Genomic DNA, 24391 nt, shown 5'->3' with positions numbered 1-24391 from the left:
ATCAGTTACTTCTCTCTGTTCCCAGTCAAAATCAAAAGGTGACCGAACTTTTTCCATTGCTGCTCCCAAACTGTGGAACAGTTGGCCCCTGAGCATCAGATCTTCATCTATCACCACTTTTAAATCCTAGCTAAAGACCCACCTTTATAGAATTGCTTTTGAGTCCCATTCATTTTTTTTTATAGCATATTAAAATGTTAATTGTGTCTATTATAATTTACTTATATTTGTTTTGTTTTAATTCAACTGTATTTTTTACTTGTTGTAAGGCACTTTGGTCAACTCCTGTTGTTTTTAAATGTGCTCTATGAATAGCTTACATTTGACTTGACTTACAACATATATTTTCTTAATTGAATTGTTGTGGGCTTTTTGCTAGGCGCTGGAGGTCATAATTAACTCATGTGTTAATATAATTCAGCACTGTCAGTTGCGGTCGGTTTATTGTTGACTGACACTACTCATGACTGCTTTGTTTACGTCCAGCACACACACGGTTAATCGGGATTGACAAGTTAAGGCTAGTTGCGCATGCGCAGGTGGCGCTGACAGAGGAAGCAGCCGGGGAGTAGTCAAATAGTCCACGATCAGAGAGAAAGACAGAGGAAAACGAGAGAGGACCAACAACCCGAGCTCAGCTGGGGTTCCTGCCCCTCGAAACAAGTATGCTCGTCTCGCCGCTGTCGCTTCCTCTCAGGTGTCCGTTTCCCGGTCGCTGAATGGCGCTGGTTACCGTGCAGCGTTCACCGACCCCCAGCACCAGCTCCAGCCCCTGCGTTTCGGTAAGAGCCGCCTTTATTGAACCCTCCTCCACCACCACCACCGACAACAACAAACCTAAACCTCTTTGCTATCGACGGCTACGTGAAGCTTCATTTCCGCTGTCTTTTTTTCCCTCGGCTGCTGACTGTCATAAAGTGCCTTGCCTTTGTACTCCTGCGCATGCGTGAAATAGAGCAGCTCATCATTGTCAGTTACAGTATCCGAGTCTTAACTCGCCGTTAAGTTAACCGTCTGGAAAAAAAGGTGTTTGTTGCTGCTGTATGAAAAGACAATACAACGTTGTTAGCTTAAGAGCAACTTTTGCCAGTTTCACCTCCAGTTTTAATTGTTCTCCACTGTTGACATGGTCCTTAGGCACATTTCCGCCAGTTCAAAGGTTCAAGTGGCAGTTAGCTAGCTACTATACACTCAAAATTAGAGAAGCTCCCGACTTTCATTGTTTGCGTGGTGAATATTGGTGGCTTTCCTGCTCCACTATGTGACTCCAGATTATAATGCTGTCTATCTAATGGTTTTTAGTTGCTGGGTTATGTCTTTTAGCTATATAACTTCAAAGAAATATGTCATGCACTTCCGCTCGCAATAAACGCCTTGTGACACGCATGGACACTGGTATTTTACTCTTGCTGTATTGTTGTGGACGTGTGGCTTTCTAGCTTCCTCTCTGCATGCTTATTATAGTTTTCTGTCACCTCCCCAGACTGTATTTCGTTCCTTGTCTGAATGTTTCTTAATCTGTCTGCCTCCTTCTTCCTGTCTATTTCTCCCTGTGTGTGTGTGTGTGTGTGTGTGTGTGTGTGGTGACGGCAGGAGAGTGTGCCCATGCAAAGCAGCAGAGGAGCAGGTGGTTTTCCTGTTGCTGTTGCTCTCTGCTTGCCTTGTTTTCTACAGAAGCAGAAAACTCCATCAGACAAACAATCAGGGAGAGAGTGAGGAAGTAATATGCTTGCACACACTCTCTGTTTCCCATTACATCTCTTTGTCTGTTTCACACAACTTTATACACTCCCTGTGTACATATGTTATTGGCAGCCTGTCGTCCTTTTCTTCGTCAGAGTTGAGCGGCCAGTGTGATGTTTAACGTTGATGTGCTTTTCTTCCCAGCGCTGGTTGAGTAGCCATTGTTACTGTCACTTCTGTTTTGGTAGAATAAATCACCCAAACAATAAAATGTATAGCAATGGGCGATATAGATAAAATCCTCATAATTGTTTAAATAAGGGTTGCAACTAACGACTATTTTCTCGATTAATCGATTAGTTGTGCGGTCTATGAAATGTCAGAAAATGGTGAAACATTTCGATCACTGATTCCCAAAAACCCAAGATGACGTCCTCAAATGTCTTGTCCGTAACAGTCCACAATACAAAGATAGTCAATTTTGTTTATTGTTTATAAAACGAAAAAGAAATCAGAAAATATTCACATTTGAGAGGCTGGAATCAGAGAATTTGGACATTTTGTCTAATCAAATCGTTACAGCTCTAGTTTGTATGTATAATTTTAAATTCTGACACCTAAGTATATTGTGATAAATAGCTTTCATGGATGATATAACACACAATTTAGTGTCTGTTTTGCTGAACAAGTGAATTCATTACCTGATAAATGATACTACTTCATCACATCGTTGCAAAAAATGATATAAAAGTTCAATATTGCTATAAAGCTAATTGATTTGTGGCTATAAATGCTCATGGCAAAATCTTTGACAGATGACAAAGCTTATACTGGCATAATGCCTAACACAAATCACATTACCTGTTGCCTAAAATGCATCATTGTAAACGCAGACTTTCACATCCGTTTCCTTGATAGACAGACCCAGGTGAAGATTAGAAATTGTGTTTGAGAATACTTCACTTACTACCCCTAACTGCGTCACAAATAACAAACTGCAGTCAGGTTATTTTTACCAAGAATGTCGGTCCCAAACTGTCTGTGGTAGTTTTGGCCTTGTCCCTGTCTTTCACACCTTTTGTGTTTTTCCGAGCAAAACAGGTTCTGTGAGTAGGCATAATGATAACTGTCTTGCACTGTGTACGCATACATTTGTTCTGACTGTCTGTCTAGAGTGACGAGTATATGTAACAAGAATTTTTGGATGGTCGACGTTAAGCAATCAATAGGAAGGAGTGCAAGGGTCAAAGCAAAAGGGACTCTGAGCATAGCGACAGTTTCTGTTTGATGAACGGTCATATATGTTAGAGATGTAATAGTGAAACTTACAGACTTTCATCATGACAGTGGTATAAGCTATAAAAGAAGAGGAAGAAGATAAGTATTAGTGTGATTTAGCAAGGTCAGGCAGGCAGGGGCGGTGAAAGATGTGAACTGTTTTCTTGTGGAAATATGCTTTCAAGTTTGAACCCGCATACATACAGTGATAACGCATTGCACAGACACATGTCTGGTTTCCTGTGTCTTGCTGTCATGTGGTGTGTATGTGTGTATGTGTGTATGTGTGTATGTGTGTATGTGTGTGTAAGTGGAGTCTTGTGCAAAGTTTCTCATGAGATGCCTGCTAGCTGTTTTTTCTTTTTTTCCATCATCTTTACTTGAACTGTATGTTGAACCTGTCCGGCCTCATTGTCTCTGCCTCGTAATAAGGGCGTTTGTAGGGAAAACAAACACACATACTGCGCACACTTGGACACATTCATTTGGCCTCACTAGTTTTAACTTGGTGACTCCAGATATTCTCCGCTGTAACTTGTGACTCCCGTCGCAGTACAGACTTGTCCGCAGTTGTGCAGATCCTTGCCCAGTCTGCAAGTTCAGACTGCACATTTCCATAAGCTTTGGAAAAATCTCCTCACATTTCCATATATGCAAAAACCTCTGTGTCTTCTCATCTAAACAAGAGTACACAGTGACATGGAACAACAGCTTTGTCTAATCTGGTGAACTAAGAAAAACTCAATTATTATACATAGTAGTTTACTGTACAAATGGAAGAATACATATTTTTTCAGAGAGATGTCCCCTCACTCATTCTCAGTGTTGCTCTGTGTAAAACTTTTTTGTCAAATACATTATTTCCCAGCATTGGTTGCTAAGCTGGTTGTAATTATAGACTCAGGTATGTAGCACGAAGTAAGGCATTGAATTTTTCTTTTCTTTTTTTTTTTTTTACTTTTAAAAAAATTGGTTCCAGATACTTTTACATGAGGTGTTCAACAATCCACATGATCTATTTTAAATATCTATTGCATGAGTTTTGAGAGCCCGCAGTGGAAACCTGCTTTGAATACTGAGGCTGGGAGAGGGTGAGCACATCACAGATGTAACACTGAACTGGATCTGCAACAGTGTCACAAGACCCAACAGTAAATTCTGGCATTCAGACCCCTCCTTACTTTGCTTCAACAATATCTAGGACAAAACTCACTCACACAACAAATTAAATACAGTGTACACAATTTGCATTGGCTGCATCAATCTTAATGGTGTCACAGATAAGAAAAAGGTACTGTGATATGATTTTTCATCCTCATATATGCATATTTTTGTCTATGGTCATTGTGGCCTATCATCAACCTGTAATCCACGTCTTCCTTTTTATGAAGCTGTTAATGGTTTTGTAATGTTGTTAAGCCTACATACACTGTAAACAAGATAAGCACCACCAGGCATTACAGGATAATTACCAGGTGTTTATCGGCCACTAATCCTTCTGAATCTGCAAGGCTTCGTTTTCCACACTTTGCTGATTAGATATGTTTGGGATTTTCCTCTTCTTCTTCTCTCTCTCTTGTCTCCCCGTTTGTTTTTGTGTGTGAATATGTTATTCTGTGACCGGCCACACCTTAACAACAGACTGAGGTCATTTTCCTGGAGAGTGCACAAATTGAGTTGAAGCTGAACTCTGCTCTCCCTCTTGTCTCTCCGCGCTGCCGCTCTGCTCTCTGCTCATTCAGTACTGAACACTGTGTTGGATGCTATTTGTGCTTTTTAATGTGTTTGTGCCTGTATGTTTGTGTGTGAATATAGAAATACACAATCTACTCTTTTTTTGTTTGTTTTAACTCAGCATAGAACATTTAATGTTGCCAAAACATTTCACTATTTTAGATTATCATCTTCCTCATTTGAAGGTGGGCTTTACTATAATAATCATAGCTATATTTATAAAGCACTTTTCTAAAGTAACTTTACAGAGCATCGTCTTGCAAGACCAACATTATGCTTATGATCGCAGTTAGTCTTCATCAATTTTTACCTTCATTACTAATAGTTTTATGCATCACATATACTGTAGTTTCCTCTATAACAACCCAAAAAACTAAAAATAATTTCTTAGAAAAAAGGCTGGTCTGTTATCTTTTAACTAGGGCTGCAACTAATAATTATTTTCTTTATAGATTAATCTGTCGATTATTTTCTCGATTAATCGTTTTGTTATTTGCTCCATAAAATGGTGAAAAATGTTGATCCCTTTTCTCAGAGCCCAAGGTGACGTCTTTTAAATGTCCTGTTTCCTCAACAGTCCACGACCCAAATATATTCCGTTTTCTATCATAGAAGACTAAAGAAACCAGAAAATATCATTATATGTGAAGCTGGGATCAGAGACATTTTTTTTTCTCTTAAAAAATGACTTTGGAAAGATACTAAACCCCAAATTGCTCCCGATGGCTGTGACATCGATGTGAGAGTGTGTGAATGCATTAGATTCTTCTCCTCATGAGCAGGTTGGCACTTTGCATTGCAGCCTCTGCCATCAGTGTATGAATGTGTGTATGAATGAATGAAATTTTAGTGGTCAGAAGACTAGAAAGGTGCTATATGTATGTATACAAGTGCAGTCCATTAAAAAAATTATTCAAAACCATTTAATAATTGGCAATTAATCGACTAATCGTTACAGCTCTGTTTTGAACAAAAGAATTGTGATGTAAATAAAGTGCTACACAGTTAGGTGATCTAAATTAACTATTAAAATATATTCTAACTAAAATCTCTCAAATGAATCCTGAGAAATTCAAATGTACGTACGATCAATTATTCTAACACATAAACATCAAAATAGTGAACATATATGTAATAATTATATAGATTTTAATGTTAAGTTGTGTCTCTTCCTTCAAGCTTAGTTATTGACCATCAGATGCTGCACTGTACTTCAAAATTATAATGTGTTATTTTCTCATTTTATCTCCTCAGGAGTCCGGTAGTGGGGAGGATGACCGCCGCTCTCAGCCAAGGAGGTAAGATATTGACTCGCTCTGTTTCAAAGCGCCATCATCTTCCCCCTTTCTGAGCTCAGCATTAAAAAAAAAAGAAAAGAAAGAAACTTCCTCTTGTGTCCTCACAAATATTAACCAGAAGTCTGGATCACAGTGGTGTTTACTGGTGGTGATTTAAGAGACTTGCCTTCAATAAGAGCATCTACTGAAGTGTCAGTGAGCAAGATGCCAAATCAGAACAGAGGGCCTGTTCTGTTGCTGCCCCTGACCTCTGACCTGGCTTAGACGAACAAGGCAGAATATTGTCTTTACCTGAAGTAGCACTTGATGATTAATCATTACATGTTTCTGACCCTGCAGGACTTCCTTCCTCTCCTGTTGACAAAGAGCTCTTGTGCTATTGTCGCGTCACAGTCCTGGTCTGTCCCTTGTTGCTTCGGGCGTTGAACTGGAGTTGGGAATCTGGTTCATCCTGTGTCACTTAACCACAAATGCAACTTTTTTTTTTGTCCACCAGCGAAATCAGAAATTCTCTCCCACTCCCTACTGTGTTTATTTGTTCTAGATACACATGATACCAGTGAACCTTAGCTGCTGTAATACTCGTACTTCCGCCTACGCTTTATTTGTCCCTTTAATAACGGATGAAATCCTGAAATCCTCTCATGTATGAGATAACTAGCTGTGGTTTGCTGGCTGTCCAACAGAGGGCAGCAGGGTCTGTGTGAGTCAGCTCTGTGTATGTGGGTCAGGGGAGCTGCACTGCTGATCCAGGGGCAGATTGTTAGCCACTCCCAAAGTCAGAGTGCCTCTGTGTCTGTCTGGTCATTGGAGCTCTGTGCCATCCGACTGAGAGGGCTGTCTGTATTTGTGCAGCTGGGAGTGAAATCTATATTCACATGCTGAGGCCGTGTGTGTGAACACAGAGATAGGAACTGGTCATTTTGATTTAATGTGTTTTGTTAACCGATCATATTTTCAGTGTCTTGTTTTGAAGCCCTACTAGTTTTACGTGGTTATTTGACCACTGTTTACACTCTGTTAGTCATTTTATCTTTTGTATCTAACTGTCCGGATGCCTTCATGCTCCCCTTTCATACCGATATACGCATTTGTCTAAATGTGACACTTTCAATGGCAGTCAGGGGTCCTCTGATGCTTTCTTTGTCTGTATTCTGTACCACGAAAATATGGATATATTTTTAGTTGTATGGACTTTTTTTGTCAGCTGCATGGTGGATTGTTAGATGTTAAGACTGGCAGGTGTCACGTTGGTTGAACTTGCTGTTGATGTGTTTCTAGTCAGTCTTATGTTTTGGATAGTATTGTTTCTAGTCAAGTCTATAAACGGAAAAGGGTCAGGAATCCTGTTTAGATTTAAAATCATGGACGTTTTGTGTTGAGATGAACCGTTCTTGGTATTCAACATATAGATAAAGCCTGGGAGACCATTAAAAATTATGAAATATAGGGAAGTAACAGTGAATTGTACCTTTCTTTCTCTTTTTTTCAGTACAAAGGTATGTTTCTCTTTGTACATCTTAAACTCCAGAAACATATTCAGTAGTATACTTTGGCAGGCACATATGACATGTTTTTTTTTTCTTAACACTTCTGTTTTCTTTTTGTTCGCTGATTTATTCCAGTTATATAAATTCTGCTTCACACTTAAAGATGCTGGACGCCCAAACTTCATCTGCTAACTTTACTGCATGTTTTGAGTATCTTTCAATATCTGGAACAAGCCACAGAGTTGATAAGAGCCAGATAATTAAGGAAAATGTATCATGAGTCATTTCACATAATGTCAACAGTCTGAACAATCCTGTTAAAAGGAAGAACATTTTGCAACAGATAAAGAGAGCCAATGGAGATATTGCATTTTGTTTTTTAAAGAAATACACTTAATTAAATCAGAACATGAAAAGTTTAATAATCAGACAAATATGTAAGTTAATTTCTCCTCATATAAATCCTCAAGAAGAGGGGTAGAAATTTTGATTTTGATTTTTTTTTTTTTTGGCCTAAAAGACACATATAGACAAATACAAACGATATGTGGTGTTGACTGGAATGCTAGATAATGTACCAGTAACTCTGATTAAGTGTTGTTTCTAGTCAGTCTTATTGTTTGGATAGTATCTCACTACCCAAAGCAAAAAACAGCACTATACATTACATGTATAATAAAGGAGCGTCACAAGAGAGAAGTTCTTGTATCTTGTCCAGTAACCCGGTCGCATATTTCTTGCCGAGCAATCATTGACTTAATAACTGCCACAATCGCTGATTTCATACATGTACATCATACATTGGGCTAAAGACAGTCATTAATCAGCATTATGGACAAATACACTGTCTGCTGGTGGTGATGTACCACAGCAAAAGCATAAGAGAGGTCATGATGTAGTGGAGTAAAATGAGTCTGTGTCAGTTATGGTGGTTAGTTTGGGCCAAGATCATTGTAATTAATTTTCTCAGTGTTGTCTAGTTCTCTCAATACAATCCCATGTATTGCTTTTAATTCAAAACTGCAGTGTAGTTTACAAAGAGAGAAGACAAATTCAATAAAATGATGCCCGTGCACTGAATTAATGCTCCCGAAATCCAAGGAGCAGGTTGACTGCTCTCAGCGTCACTGCTGACGACAACAGGGCTGCCTGTCGTGCCGTAGAAGTCAACAGCTGCTGCAGAGCTGATCCCAGACACAGGTAGCGACACTGAGTCAGACTGGAATAATGCTGTAGTGATGCTGCGTGTCTGCGTAAGCAAGGCCCACTGCAGTGCTGCTGATTGAAGCCAGTGACATCAGCAGAATAATGACATCAGCCAGAGCAGCAACGTCACTGCAGGATCTACAGAAGAGAAATCAGAGGGAGGAAGAGGAGTTTATTTCTGGTCTTTTATAATCTGTATGGTTCTTTAGTCGGATGAAAACAAATGAGGAATTATTTGTCTGAATGGGAAGGACATTGAAGGAATTACATTTGTAGTCTTTTGTTTTTCTACACATGTACATTTGCCTTACAGCTTACAGTTTGTGTGCCTTTAAGACTCCAAATCAATGTTTTCACTCACTTTGTTGTAATCAAATATGCTGTCTCTTACTACGCCTGGCAGATTGATTTGACTATAAATAATCAGACTTCCTGTTGTATACAAATGCCTACAACACTCAAATGCTGATAGGATAGATGCTAATCAATTGTGTGTGTGTGTGTGTGTGTGTGTGTGTGTGTGTGTGTGTGTGTGTGTGTTTCAAATAAATAGCAAATACCAAATACCTGGTCTGCACTGTATTGTATATCTGACGTTGTGATCACTAAGGTGACTCGTCTGTGTGTTTGTATACATGGAGACATAAGAGCAACAGAGTAGTGTCTGGTGTCTGTCTGCATGTAACATCCACATCCTGGCCTTCGCTTGTTGTCACTGGATGGTGTGAGATGGAACTTGAGATACGGGTCCAACAGCACAAACATAAACATGTGTGTTGCTGAGAGTCCATGACCACTACGACTACCTGACCCATGCAGACTGAGAACAGGATGATGGCCCAGGACAAGTTCTAAGCTAGACCTGCAACGCCTTGACAAAACGAAACAAACATTTCTGTCTCCAGCAGAAACGTGTATGACTTGATTAGTGCACGTTAGACAGAAGGTGTTGATGTTTTGTTTATCTGAGACCAGTTGAAGAATGATAATAGAGAGGCGGAAGTGGTTCTCAAGGGTCGATGTTGTGAGAAGAGTCAGCCAGACAAAAAGAAAGCAACATCATGAGGAAAAAAAAAAAAGGTTGTGGTCAGTGTTGAACAGGAAGCTGAGGTGTTGATTCGGTAACTGTCAAATTAAGCAGCTGTTATCAGTCAGTGATGAAAACCTCTGGATGAGTATTTAAGTCTCATAGTATAACATTAATGGACCGTTTAATGTTTATATCTACACTAAACTCTTGTTCCTCTGCTGGATATCTCTATCTCCTTTTTAATGTTTCCACTTTTCTGCTTGACGCTGTTGTTACATCATCTAGTGTATTTGATATGTTAAACCACTCATGACTCAACAGGCTAATAAATAAACAATTTCCTACTTGTAAAGATCACAGAGCCTGTAACATTATGTTGAGTTAATAAACCCACTTCAGCACTCCATCTTGCTACTGAATCACACCACCTCGCTGCGTGATTAAGGAGAGCATACACGTGTTAAAAAACATAATAACACACACAGCGCATACTGTGTAAAAACAGCGCTGCAGTTGTTGTTTATCCTGTGATATGAAATGGCAGTCAGGTGGTGGCCACACGTTTACCCTCGGTTTGTAATCTATCCTAAAAATTGAAACCACGAGGGATCAACAAACAAGTCTAAGGTCAAGTTTCTCCTCAGTTCACAAGTTGCCTGATGTCTCCTTTTTTGATTTCTCAATCCTTTTTCTGTTGTTGTTGTTGTTGTGCTGTTGTTGAGCTGTTGCTGGAAGAAGATTAGGTGTCAAGTGTTGCTGACTCTGGTGAGATTTTTTCCTAAAGGCAACAGACCCAGAGTTGGTTACACAATGTCGTCACCCTTCCTCCAGCAGCAGGGTTCAGACAACACAAATGTGATCAGTGTGTGGCTCGCACTCCCCAGAGGATACCCCTCCGAGTATGGGTAGTAATTAATACTTAAGCAGGAGAAGTGTTGTCATGGAAGCTTAGTCACCAGTTTTCCGATGCTGTTGTCACTGTGAGAAGAGAAAATTATCAGTTGGGGGTCGGTGATAGAGACAAAAATGACACTAGACTATAACCACGAGACCCTCTCCTGACAGAAAGGGACTATGTCTTGAATATCTGTTGAGGCAGAGAGAACTGTTTCATGTTGTGTACTGTAGTTGATGTTCATAAAACTGGACTGAAGGAAAACTGAAAGTCAAACTAGTCATTTTCAGCTGGCAGTCTAAAGTTAAGTGTTGAGGGATTTGTTAGTTTAGAGGCTATAGTCATTTGAATCAGGCTAGAAAGCTGTGGTCCGCTGAATAAAGACGCAAAAGGAAAATGAATAAGATGAATAAGCTCTGTTGAATAGAGAATACAAGTTCAAGTGGTCAAGACAGGATGGAATAGAGGAAACTGTGAACTGTGACAATGCTTAATAGGAATCTGACTGATATAATCAACCACAGCGTCTTCAAGCAAAAAGAAAAATCTAAAACAAGGGGGTGTCCTGCTGGCCCAGTGGTTAAGATGCATACCTTATGTTGTGATTGCAACGAACCCAGATAGATCCTGGCTGGGGACCTCTGTTGCATGTCATACACGCATGTCATTTTAAAAATGGGAGCTCAAGTAAATACCATTAAAATAAACTCAGAAGAAGAAATAAAACATATCATTCCACATTTACTTCCCTCAATGGGTCTCATGTCCTTTAGTATAGTGCCTATATTTTGTCTGTTTCATACCTGCTTGAACAATTCAAATGCAGTGTTATGCCATAATGCTGGATCATATATCTGCCTCACATATACAGTATGATACAGTATGAGAGGGGCATGCCGTCAGGACCTGTTGTTGACATGGATGTATAAAGAGAACTGGATACAGTGTCGGAGGCGGGGCCTAGTTCATTTCTGTGAAAGTTGCTCAGTGGCGCATGAAGCCAAAAAAAGCCACGTCCTGAAAACATACTGCGCACGCTCTATGGGCCCAATGCACCCATGAAGCATGCTCACTACAGACTTCTGCCAGCCAAGACGGCTAACTTTCAGTTTAGCCTTCCGGCTAACTTGAATGGGGATAAAATGATTCAATCATGTGGCTCCTCTAGACTTTTGAAATGTTATCAGACTGAACGGCTCAAATTCTGATAGTGAAACGAATCATTTCGTGGGGGTTGTGACGCTCAAAAAAATGTATCTGCTGATTTACAGATGTCTCTATGACAGTGTAAGTATATGGGAAAGTGTTTTGGGGCCCAATAGCATCACGTGATGTTTGGCCATTCTGTCAAATTTGCTTCAAAGCCCTCCGCTGTTCCTGTATCCAGTTCTCTTTATACATCCCTGGTTTTTGAGCAACCACTTCCTGTTGCATGGTTTGCAGTAGGCTACACTATCAGGGACTCTGGGGAGTCATTGTACAAGGAAATCCTCATGAATTTCTGTAACATCTTGAAGATATTGTAAACCAATGTGTTAATAAATCTTGGAAAGATACTGCTATAACCCCAACTAATCCTATAAAAACGTTGTTCTATTATTAATTCATTTATAACTTTTCAAAAGAATTGACTAATTTTGTTTTCTTCTCCCTGTTTAAGCCATCCCGTTGTCAATGGCTGTCATACATTCACCACGGCATTAATTACCTCTCATACAGCCGTAGACACACCGCTGTTTTTCCCGATTGGACCATGTGTGTCTCCTCCCCTCCAGCGGCAGGATTTACCGCAGCCTGCTGCAGATAAATCAAACACTATCACAGAGCAGATGTTACGAAGCACCTGCTCTACATCAGCAAGTGCCAAATAACTGCATGTCCGGTCATCTCTGCCGTCTATAAATATCATATTACCGCGTTTTGTTTTGTTTTTTTAAATCTCGTGTTTGGTGTCATGTAGACAGATATTTACAAAATCCGTTATTTAAGGCAAGACGTAAAGGTGAGTCGTTCCTGTGTTTTTACAACAACCCTGGCACTGCGGAGTGACACCCTCCACACCATAATAGCGACTATATCGATAACTACAGTCCGCTTCTGTGCGCCCTGCCCCCGCCACCGGAGCAGCGATGCCTCCCGGTGTTGTGACCGCGCCACGGAGCTCATCAACCGGCTGCTTCTGCGCCTGCTGCGCGGGGACGATGAGACCTTATTTCACCGAGAACTCAGTGATCTCTCAGGGGGAAATATATCAGCTGTAAGTTCACTGAATGAATACACTGTGCTCAGAGTCCTAGGCTTTCCATGTGAAGTATTTAGCCTAACTGTTAGTTCAGATGGTGTGATGTCTATTTGTAATGTGGGCTGCTAGAATCTGGTTTTATTGCACAGCCAGTGGTTTGACAAATTTTTACTGACTTTAAGCTTACTTGGACAATCCTCTTATATCCTGCATTGACACTATTAATGTTCTCAGTTGCCCTGCTCTTCAATACTCGGTTACAGTAATCTGGTATGACAAAGGCATGTGGTTTTTCCATGATGACTCAATGGGAAGGATATGACAGCACAGCAGCAGCAAAGACGGTGACTGCAGGAAGATGTTTCCTTCCCTTCTGCTTGTGAAATGTGTGCCAGATCCCTTGATTCGTCCGCTCACTTTTTGTTTTAAACGTTGAGCCTTAAATGCACCTTGAGGGGACTCAGCAGAAAGGCACACAGTGTACCTGAGACAGACTGTTCCTGAGGCAGAGGATGTGATTAGTCTTTCTGCCCAGAGTCGTCGAAGAACAAATGACAGGAATGAAACTGGCATTTACTGGTAATTTATTTGACGTGGTTTCTTTACACTTACTGTAACCAACCATCATTTTCACTCGTAAATGACATCTGTGTGTGTCTGTGTGCATTAGTGAGAGAGTGCAAACTCAGCTATCAGCATCCTTCCTCTGTCACTGACTGTTGAGGTCTGAGGATTTGTAGGGTTGGCACACAAAAGTGTTATGATTAAAAAAGGAAAAATTCCAAAATATATGGTATATGGTTTTCACAACTTCTGTCTAGTGTTGTCAGTGTTTCCAGTGTGCACAATCCCCGTCGCTGTTGATCCCCCTGCTGGCCTGGGGAGGGCGTAGAGGCTTTTTCACTTGAAAGGAAAGAGTTAAATTGGGAGATGATTATACTTGCAGACATTCATGCTAAATGCCGCAGACCTAGATTTAGTTTGCAAGAACATGTATAGCCTTTTGATTTCACCATGATGGAAAGTGAGTGAGATAAAACTGTAAAATAAATAAATAAATACATTTTAATGATTGTAACATCTGTGGATGTCACAAATGTCTCTACAATTTTCCAACTTGGGAATGTGACTGGACTTTAAGGCCCATTCTGAAGATGAGGACTGTCTAATTACTGTCGTTCTCACAGAAGAATGGGACTTCCTGTCTCTTATAGACTTTCCTTAGCGTCTTCCTATATTTATCTCTGCCCTCAGCATTGAGTGGCAAATAGAAAGTCAGGGATCGCTGGTTGTGAATCTACATTCACCCCATTCTTATAAAACATAAGGAGGCTTCCTCTTCTTCCACTCAGCTTACTCTCAGGGCCACAAAACTCTTAGTTGAGTATAAGCAATGTGCAACATTGAACATGCTTGCTTGCTATGATTTGCCTTATTTACAACAACTTGAAAATATTCAGTAAATTCCAGAGAAGTGTGAAAATCAAAGGAATGCATCAGGGATCCAAGTCCATCACGTAACTCTATTGTTCAGTGAACAGTAGCGCCAAGTAGCTTAGCTGGAGCTGCCCATTTCATGCCACGTACTTCTTCAGATATGTGTCATAAAGAACTTAAGTCTAAGTCTGAGCTAATTAAGTTGTGATAGCTTACTGAGAAGAAAGATAAGAACTGCAGGTAGGTCTGTTTGTTTAAGGGAGAGGACAAGGTTGATGTGGAGAAGATAATAGGTCAGTTAACTGGGTGGAAAAGAAAGTTGTCTTTTTTTTGTCCTCTATAACTCAACATGCCTTTGTGTTTTATGCCTCATGTCATTTTTATGAACAGTTAAGATCATTTAAGCCAGCACATGTTATTGGAACCAGCTGGTGTTTGTTGCAGTCAAGTGTCTTGAGGTTGTGTCTGTCCATTATTGTTTTGTATGAGATGTTTGTATAGGATATCATGTGTATTTTGTAAGAAAACATAAGATTAAATCACTATTATTGAAACATGTTCCATTTTTAGACCACCAAATCCTTCATATTCAATATTCAGCAGATGTTTTCATGCTGTAGAAAAAAAAAACTACTGCTTCATAAGGTTTAGGAGATATGCAGAGAGCTGGAGAATCACCAAATGTACAATTTAGTTCTTTAAAAATTGGTTTAGTTGGAACAAATCTGTAGTGTTTTTGACTGTCGGGGAAACTTCTTCAGCAAACAAGACTAGAAGAGTCTACAGCCGTGCTCGCGGCTCTGTGAGGCTCATAATGACAAAGCTAACCGTGCTGATGTTTAGCAAGTATGTTTATCATTTTCACCGTCTTAGACTAGTGTGTTAGCATGCTAATTAGCAATAAACAAAAAATACAGGTGATGTGAATGGGGGAAAAAGTCATATTTCAACCTGGACCAAAGTGGTCGACCAACATTGCCATCCCAGGATGAATTGCATTATCGCCCCTTATTTTATTCCATCTTCTCTCTCTCTCTGTCTGTCCAGCATCAGTGAAAGTTTCCTGACAGTTAAAGGAGCTGCTCTCTTCTTACCTCGAGGAAATGGCTCCTCCGCTTCCTCTGCCTCTCGCTTCTCACAGCTGCGCAGCAAACATGCAGGTGAGGTCAAAGTGCTTCCCCGAGCATGTTCAGTATCAAGCATCATCCCACCGTCTCACAGTTTAAATATGTTCTTTTGTTCTTGAAATGTTAATTTAAGCACCTGTAGTAATAATTGGTAAATAGGGTTTCATTAATTTACTTAATTATAGCTGCAGTTCTTAACACTGATCAGATTACTCTCGTCTTACCAGGAGACATCCAGCAGCATCTACAAACCATGTTCACTGTCCTCAGACCAGAGGACAACATCAAACTGGTGGGTACACACAATGACACACACACAATAATCTTAAGGTTGTCAATCAACTGTCAAGGCACCAATTATGTTTCTCCCGTTCCAGGCGGTCCGTTTGGAGAGCGCCCATGCTCAGGTCACCCGCTACATGGTGGTGGTTTCAACCAACGGTCGCCAGGACACAGAGGAGAGCGTGGTACTGGGTATGGACTTCAGTCCCGTAGACAGGTGAGAGACTAGTATCCAGACGCGTACCTGTGCCTGCCTGTTTTCATACAGTGCATAAAGTTGTAACATGGAGACTTTTTCTCCCCCCCAGCTCATGTTCGGTAGGGCTTGTTTTGCCCTTATGGAGCGACACGTTGATACATCTGGACGGAGATGGGTATGAAAATTTCCAACATATCATGCTTTAATCACAGAGCCAACACACACCAAATGCGAGGCTGCTAAGATGGCTGACAGCATCTTTTTCTTTTTTTTTTTACCTCTCTCCTCTGTGCCCACTCTCTTCTTGCTCTCAGGGGTTTCAGCGTGTCAACTGATAACAGAGTGCATGTATTCAAGCCTGTTTCTGTGCAGGCCATGTGGTGAGTCACACTGTATTAATCACACGACTCGGTAGAAATTGATATACATTCAGTATCTGCCCTTTTATTAATTGCAAGTGTTGGTTTCGGTATCTAAAGCATATCCCTGCCATTTATTTGTCTCTCTCCACCTCATCTCATATTCACTCCACTCTCACACAGGTCGGCCCTCCAGTCGCTCCATAAAGCTTGCGAAGTGGCTCGTTGTCACAACTACTTCCCAGGCAGCTTGTTCCTCACCTGGGTCAGCTACTATCAAAGTAGGGTCTCCTCCGACCAGGCACGAATCAACGAGTGGAACGCCATGCAGGATGTGCAGTCACACCGTGCCGATTCACCCGTCCTCTTCTCTGATGTGTAAGGATCCCTTTTTTTTTTCTCCCTCTGTTTTTTTTTTTTTGTGAGGTGAGTTACTGTCCATGCTACTACATCTACTGAGTTTGTAGTAGGAGGTTTGTTCATATGTCTCCTCCATATGACTGTATGTTAGCAGTAACGCTACATGTAAGGAAATCGGCTAATTTCATACATTGTATTTCAATGTCTGATGTTTCTGCAGACCTACCGAAAGAGAACTGACAGAGCGTCAGATCAAAACCAGTTTGAGGGAGATCATGATGCAAAAAGACCTCGAGAATGTCACCTGCAAAGAGGTGAGTGTCTGCTTCAGATGCTGGACTTGAAGGTCCCTCCCAAAGTATAATTGTATACTAATTGTAAACTTGCATGTTCAAGTTCCTTTTTAGTATCAGAATTTAAATGTAATGTGCCTGCGTTTGAGGTTTAAGATTTTCTGTTTTAAGATTTTATCTGTGTGTCTGCTGGATGGATGTGTTCTGTAGATCCGCACAGAGCTGGAAATGCACATGACATGCAACCTCCGAGAGTTCAAGGAGTTTATCGACAATGAGATGATTGTCATTCTGGGTCAGATGGACAGCCCCACAGAGATCTTTGATCATGTCTTCTTGGTAGGTTGAACCCAGAACATTGAAATCCATAAAATGATTAACTGCTTAGCCGGATCACAAGTTAATTAAAAGAACAGTAGAGAATACAAAGTGTCTCATGAATAATTTATCTCTACTTTTAAGTGAAATGTATGAACACTAGTGATATTAGCCTTAATCCATGTCTCGGGAACCTGGCAAAATATGAGATAGTCTTGTGTAATCCTGAGTTTTTCCCAATTTCAAGGTACTTTGTTCTTGTTTGGTTTGGAGGGCCAGTGGATGTTAGGCTTGTCTTGCCACAGGATTTAAGCATTATGAAACACTCAGTTGAAGGCTCTGAACTAGGATTGCTTTTGTTTCCTACAGGGATCTGAGTGGAATGCATCCAATTTGGAGGAGTTGCAGAAGAGCGGGTAAGGAAGACAAGAAAACCCAGAGCAGAAGCTCTATTGAAGTCAATAAAAAATATACAATTTTGTTTTAATGAAATTTAAATCTGATGTGTTAAAATACTCTTCAGTCTGCCATCCACATAGGCTCTGATTTTCTAATCTCTCCTCTCAGGGTTCAGTACATCCTGAATGTAACAAGGGAGATCGATAACTTCTTTCCCGGTGTGTTTGAGTACCACAATATCCGTGTTTACGATGAGGAGGCCACTGACCTGCTTGCCTATTGGAATGACACCTATAAGTTTATATCTAGAGCCAAGTGAGTTTCCTGTTTTTTTTTTTTTCTCTGATCTGCTGATCTTGTTTGGGGAAAAGCAGTTAGTTCCTTTGGAAAAACTTGACAGAATCATATTATCTGCCTTAATGTTCACAGTATGTGAAGGCTGATGTGCATGCTTGAATCATATCTAAACCAGGAAAGCCGGGTCCAAGTGTCTGGTGCACTGTAAAATGGGTATAAGTCGATCTGCAGCCACGGTGATCGCCTACGCCATGAAGGAGTACGGCTGGGATTTGAAAAAAGCCTTTGATTACGTGAAGGAGCGTCGAGCTGTGACCAAACCCAACCCCTCTTTCATGAGACAGCTGGAGGAGTATCAGGGCATACTGCTGGCCAGGTACCCACGCACTCACACGATTATATTACATGTGGATGGGTGGATCTAGCATGATGCTTACACTGCACGCACTGTACGCACTTTGATGTTAACTGAATAAAACCTAAATCCATCGAAGGTGTTTAAACAGAAACAGGCATATTTAGTCTAACCATTTTAAATCACTCCAGGATGTGCTCAGGTTTTTTTTTTTTTCAAAATTCACGTCCTGTTTATGCACAATATGTGTATTCATACAGCAAACTAGGATGTTTTCATTTAATTTGGTAATAATTCTATAGACCCTATGGCTGGAAAACTGAGTGAAAGGAGCTTAAAACACTCTGTAGAGCTAAAGGGAACTGCAGAGCTGGTTGTAATTCTCTTCTCCTTTCAAATTACACACTCATCTGATCCATTGTTAACATGATGATATGGTTTAGTGCAGCCTTAAAGTGCATTTCATAACATATCTATTATTGAAATTATATTTTCAACAATATTCTTTTTAAATAACAAACTGCATGTATGTGAATGTTTATGTATATACGTATAAATAAAGAGAAAAGAGGTGATATGAACAGACAATAAAATACTACATTTTTGTTTATCCTCTCCCCTTTGTGACATACTCCTGCAGCAAGCAGAGGCACAACAAACTGTGGCGTTCTCACTCCGATAGCGACCTGTCAGAGCACCATGAGCCACTGTCTAAATCCTACGCCCAACCGCACAGCCTGGGCCGCTCCGACCCCCATAACCAGGCCAGCAGCCCACTCGGTCCCTCTGTGAAAGAGCTGCTGGAATCACTGGGGACTTCATCCAGCACTGGCAAAGCAACACACTCCACTAGCCAGCCTGATACTGGCATCCAGTTCAGCTCCTCATCCTTTGAGGGGGTGGCATCACTATCAGGTGACACTGAAGCTCGAAGCCTTGTGGCTCCCTCTCATTCTGCTGTAGCCCAGATCGACCCCCCTTGTCCTGAGTCCGCAGCTGGCTCTGTGTCTCCGCTATCTCCTCCGCTCTCCAACGGCGTATGTGACTCTGAGGTGCAGCCGTCGTCACCTCCTCTCTCCCAGCCAAGGGCCGCCACTGTGGTGCCTGAGCCTCAAAAGACAGACATGGTGACTGTTGCAGAAAGTGTTTTGCTGGGCCAACCTCACCCACCTCCATCCCTTCACCACCTCCCCCTCTCTCCAGCTCCGTCCCCGACTCCAACCTGCGCGGATGAGGTTATCAAACCACAGGTGTCGTCCTGTTCTCTGCCTGTGATTAAACCGATGCAAGCGTCAGTGCCTGAGCCCATGACAACACAAACACCAAGCACACAACAAGCTGGACCCCAGTGTCTGCCTGCACCAGTGCCTGTCAGAAAACAAGACTGTGACCCACACACGTGTGGCTCGTCTTTGGATGGTTCAGCAGCCCATCCTCCCCTCACTAGTGATTTTAACAGCTACCCCAGTGCCATTCCACAAGACAACAAAGTGTTGTTCGGCCACAGTGCGGATCACATTAACTTTTTCAGTGCCAGGGAAAAGTTCAAGGGAATGACTCAAGATGGTAAGACTCATAGTGCTGCGGTGCAGCAGTCGGCCCAGCTGAAGAGTTGTGGCAAGGAACAGCAACCACTGCCTCAGGAGGTCTCCGCTAGTGAGGGAAAAGAGGAGGAGAAAAGAAAGGTAAGGATGTAGCAAAACTTTCCAGAATGACTGCACACCTATTTCCATTGAAAGCACCAGAAAGATTGTCTCTGTCATCATCTTCTCCGGTTTATGTGACTGGAAGCTTAGACAAGAAATTGTGTTTGCAATGGAGATAAGTGTGCAGATGTTTTGATCTTTTTTAAGGATTAAGCTTGTGTAATACACTCAATACAATGTAATATTGATTATCAAACGATTTTTTGGATTCAAAAAATGTAGGATGTTTGGGAGTTTGTTAAACCCACAGCAGTTACATATGGTTTCCAGTGATTCATTTGTTCCAGTAGTTAAGCTTTTGGGTTACTGAGTTGAAGGGTGCCACCTGGTGGCGTAAAGGTAGAACAGTCCATTGCAGAGTGTCTTCACATCTGAATCAGTTCTACTTAAATGGCTTCTGAATAAAGTGGTGGATGTACTGATAATTTAATTTTCAACTTCGTTATTTTTCTGTCTTTTTCCTTTTTTCTTAGCAAATCCCTGTGCAGGTCACAGGACTGAAGCCTGCAGTGCACACAGAGGCTTCACCTCCTGGCCCTCTCAGCCAACTGGGTCATGAGGGCCCCCAGGACCAGGAAGTGAGGAAGTCAAAGCAGGAAATAGAGGATAGTTATGTTTTTTCACAGAAGGAAGCTCAGAATGTAAAAGAGGAAGTGAAAAACAAAGAAGACGAAGAGGCGGCTCCTGCTCGTCTCTACAGCGATTGGACAAGGGGCTCTGTGCGACGTGTGACGCGACAGCTGGAGCAGCGAATGAAACAGGAGCATGACTCTCCATCACCCTCTTCGTCCCCGCCGTCCCACTCCAGCAGCTCTTCCTGCTCTCAGTGGCGTCCATCCGGCGCAACAATGTCGCAGGTGTCAGTGGATAGCGCTGTGCAGGAAGACAAAGAGGAGGATGATGGGAAGTTTGGTTCAATGAAGAGGGAGAGTGGTGATGTAATTGAGACGGGGAAACTAGGAAATGATGACGGAAGCACAAAAGAACACAAATTCCAGCCTGCTGATACTCGATCGCTCTCTACCTCTTCTTCTTTCCACCACTCAGCCCACTCTCCCTTTGCCTCTGTGAACTTCCTGTGCTTGGAGGGCGTGACAGAACTGGAGTCGGGCACGGACTGGGACTGCTCCACAGAGGTACCCCATAGTGACATTATCATGAGGGAGACATGGGAGACTTTGTGCGAGCTGGGCGCCTTTCTGCAGCAGGTGAGCGTGGGCGGAGCCCGCAAGGCCAGGTGTGTGGACCAGGTTTTTGGCCTCAGCGCTGGAGCAACACAGAAGCGAGGCAGCAGCACCCAGAAGAGGGTCAGAGAGGTGGAAGCCAGGATCCGCCAGGCGGGGCTGACCCCTCCATCCCTGATGAAGCGCTCAGCATCTCTGGCTAAGCTGGGCTGTCTGGAGCTGCTAGCCAACGACCTGAGTGAGTGGGAGCTCAGCCGCTCCTCTGTGGCTCCGTCCTCAGCAGAACCTCCCATCCATACAGCTAGTGATGAGTCCAAGAAGCAGCGGGTCCACAACTCTCCTTCCTCAGCCAGCCAGCAGCCTGAAGTCATCGGGATCGGTGCAGAGAGGCTTTCCGAAGCTGGAGAAACCTCATCAGGAGTCTCTCCATCAAATCAGACTCCGCAGAGCTGTGTACTCCTTAACTCTAGCCAAGACTCTCTGCATTTGCCTGGGCCCACACTTATGACAACAAGGCAGCAATATGGAAGGACTCACCCTCTGAGGCGGCTTAAGAAAAGAACTGTTAGTACCCTTTACCACACCATGTAACCCTCACCATATGTCTGTCTGTCTGTCTGTGTGTGTGTGTGTGTGTGTGTGTGTGTGAGAGAGAGAGAGAGAGGGATCTTGTGCACCTGTGAGAAAATGGAAATTTACAGCGTATGTTGGACTGATTCAGCAAAACGAACCAATGCCTCTTGCCTTAAAGGATATGTTTATTAGTTTTCTGTATGTTTTTTTTTTCCCTGCAGATCCGCCAAGAGCGTCTGTGAAATCTGATATGAGGCACTTGTCTCAGTGCAAGAACAATTACAAGGCTATGAAGGTTAATTTAAATGATTCAAATTGAAACAAACACTGTGTAGTATAAACACTTGTAACATAAGTCATTCAAAAAGCAACAAAACCAATCATCGAGTTTTATACGAGTAACTTGTTTTAGACGTTGATAAGCCTGAGCCTGTATTTATTCACTCTCTACATCATTGCTGGTTTTTCCATTCTCAACTTGACACATTTACTTGATCGCTGTTGGTGGATTGAATAGTCCAACCTGGTGTTTGGTGGAATGTAGCCTCTGTTTTCCTCCTCTTCATGTCTCTTCACCTCAATGTTTAATAATTGTGCTGGATAGCTGCAAAGGAAATTATTCGGCTGTTTCTTCTGGTACAAGCTGACAGGTAAATGAATCCATTCAACACTCCTGCACCGACGATTACACAAAACAAACATGTACAGATCAAACTTGGGAGTCATTTAGCAGAAATACTGATAATAATGTCAATCAAAGTCAGTTCTGCTGTCTTGAGACTGATGCTAAATGTGGGGTCGTGGTAGCAGCTGCGCATTTAAACATGTGAGAGCTCAGGTGGAATCTCCGACCACACAGGTTAGCGTTTTCAGCGGCTGTTAGGTGTTCAATCGTTACATTTCTGCACATTTGAACTAACTGGCTCACAATGAATCCCAATAGGAAGGCAAATCCAGAGCCGGTGACAGAAACATCAGCTAGGTTTATTGCGATTTATTGAAAGAAATTGGAAAGAGAAGAGGGATGCTGTGTTCGTTTGTTTTGTTTTTTTTGTTTTTTTCAACTACACAATACCTCAATAAGTCTGAACCAAATCTGACCTGCACACAACTGTCATGCTCTGGATTCCTGGAATGTCCGTCTTAATCAGCAACTGTTTCAATTTCCCTACTCAATAAACTGAGGTAAACTCATCTCTCTCATGTCTTCTCACAGTTCTGATGCCACTGAAACTAGATGTTTTGTTTTTGTATGTGTTACTGTGTCGGGGAGGAAGGGTTAGGTTGGGGAGTTGGAGTTAAAAGGCAGAGTGTATATTTGTGAGTTTCCTGCTTTGTTCTGTTCTGGGATGTAAAGATCTGTAATGTGAGTTGACATTTTAGGAACTGTACATGTTTTTATATCTGGCTTAAGTCTGTGTGAGAAGTGACTGTAGCACAACTTTACCATGTGGGTGTGTACTTTTTTTTTTTTTTTTTTTTAAACTGATTATTGTCCCTTTTGTATGCATTTTAGGGGTGTGCCTGTGACTGGCAAGTGAAGCTTCTCTGCAGTCTATCAGAAATGTCTGTACAGGGAGGTCTGTCATACATGCACTTTACTCCCTTTTTAATTTTAATCTGTTTTTTTTTTTTTGTTTTTTTTTTAAATGTATGGTTGCTACTTTCGGGGAACATGCTTAGGTAGTAAGCGGTTGTTGGGTATGCGTGTGTATTATTGAAATCTTTTTTTTTTCCCTTTTTTATTTTAAACTATCAGTGTAAATATTCTTTTATATTATGTGCTTCAACTGTGACCATTAAAACAATGGAGATTAATGAGTCTGTTTTTGCTGTGTTTGTGTACAGTGATGTGAGGTAGTAACATAACATTGTCAACAATAAGAAGAGGTTGACAATAGTACAATAATGTGTGATTTTCTTCTTCTTTTTTTCTTTTTGAAACATTCTGTCAAAAGTTTGGACACACTTTCCACTTCACTTGATGAGAAAGTGTGTCCAAACTTTTGACCGGTACTGTGTATGTAGCAACGTCTAACACATTGTAAAGCATTGTGGGTGTTTTTCATTCTATAAGATGGGTATTTTTCTCTTATATTTTAAGTTTGGTGATGTTAAATACTTGGATACTGTAACAAAAAAAGGACATTTAAAATTCAACAGAAGAAAGTCTCTCCAGAATTTAGTGTCCAGGTTGCATAAATCAAACCAAATTGTCAACAAGGGGCTTTTCTTCAGTGAGAGTAGTTTCAATGAAAACTGTTTACTGATAGTATTGATTGTAAGTAAACTGTTGGTATTCATATCTTTGAATTGAGAAAAAAACCCAGCTAGGTATAGTACAGAAAGTTAAAATATATCAAATATGAAAATAGAAAAATGATTAAAACCCTGTTCATATATATATACATATATAAACTCAGGATTGATACAGGTATATATAGCATGTTTTTTCATGTGAGAAGTCAGTTCACAGCATATTAAATCCTTGTGTCCAAGACCATAGCAATATATTTCAAACTTCACAATAACTGTTTGAAATTGTTGTCCTTTTTGTCATAATAACACCAGTGAAAATGTCTTGAAACACTATTGGAGAAAAAGACATTAGGATATTTTTTATCTCCATAGGTGCACAGATGGGGT

At 41.3% G+C, this 24391-nt stretch overlaps 1 protein-coding gene across 2 annotated transcripts; it reads left to right on the top strand.

The window, feature by feature from the left end:
- Positions 1-536: 536 nt before the first annotated feature.
- ssh2b (slingshot protein phosphatase 2b) lies at positions 537-23563 on the top strand. Of its 2 annotated transcripts, XM_044371056.1 has the most exons (15): positions 537-782; positions 5950-5993; positions 15341-15453; positions 15648-15712; positions 15798-15919; positions 16011-16076; positions 16216-16281; positions 16444-16638; positions 16841-16934; positions 17124-17252; positions 17601-17647; positions 17799-17945; positions 18103-18303; positions 18923-19967; positions 20462-23563. In XM_044371056.1, the coding sequence occupies exons 1-15, from the start codon at positions 720-722 to the stop codon at positions 21761-21763; spliced, it is 3699 nt and encodes a 1232-aa protein (XP_044226991.1). In that variant the 5' UTR covers positions 537-719; the 3' UTR covers positions 21764-23563. The 2 variants fall into 2 exon arrangements, with proteins under 2 accessions (XP_044226991.1, XP_044226990.1); XM_044371055.1 differs by lacking the exons at positions 537-782; positions 5950-5993 and adding an exon at positions 12430-12871.
- Positions 23564-24391: the final 828 nt, after the last annotated feature.

Source organism: Thunnus albacares, chromosome 13, assembly GCF_914725855.1.
Source record: "Thunnus albacares chromosome 13, fThuAlb1.1, whole genome shotgun sequence".
Taxonomy (NCBI): domain Eukaryota; kingdom Metazoa; phylum Chordata; class Actinopteri; order Scombriformes; family Scombridae; genus Thunnus; species Thunnus albacares.
This window is presented reverse-complemented; position numbering and strand designations above follow the sequence as displayed.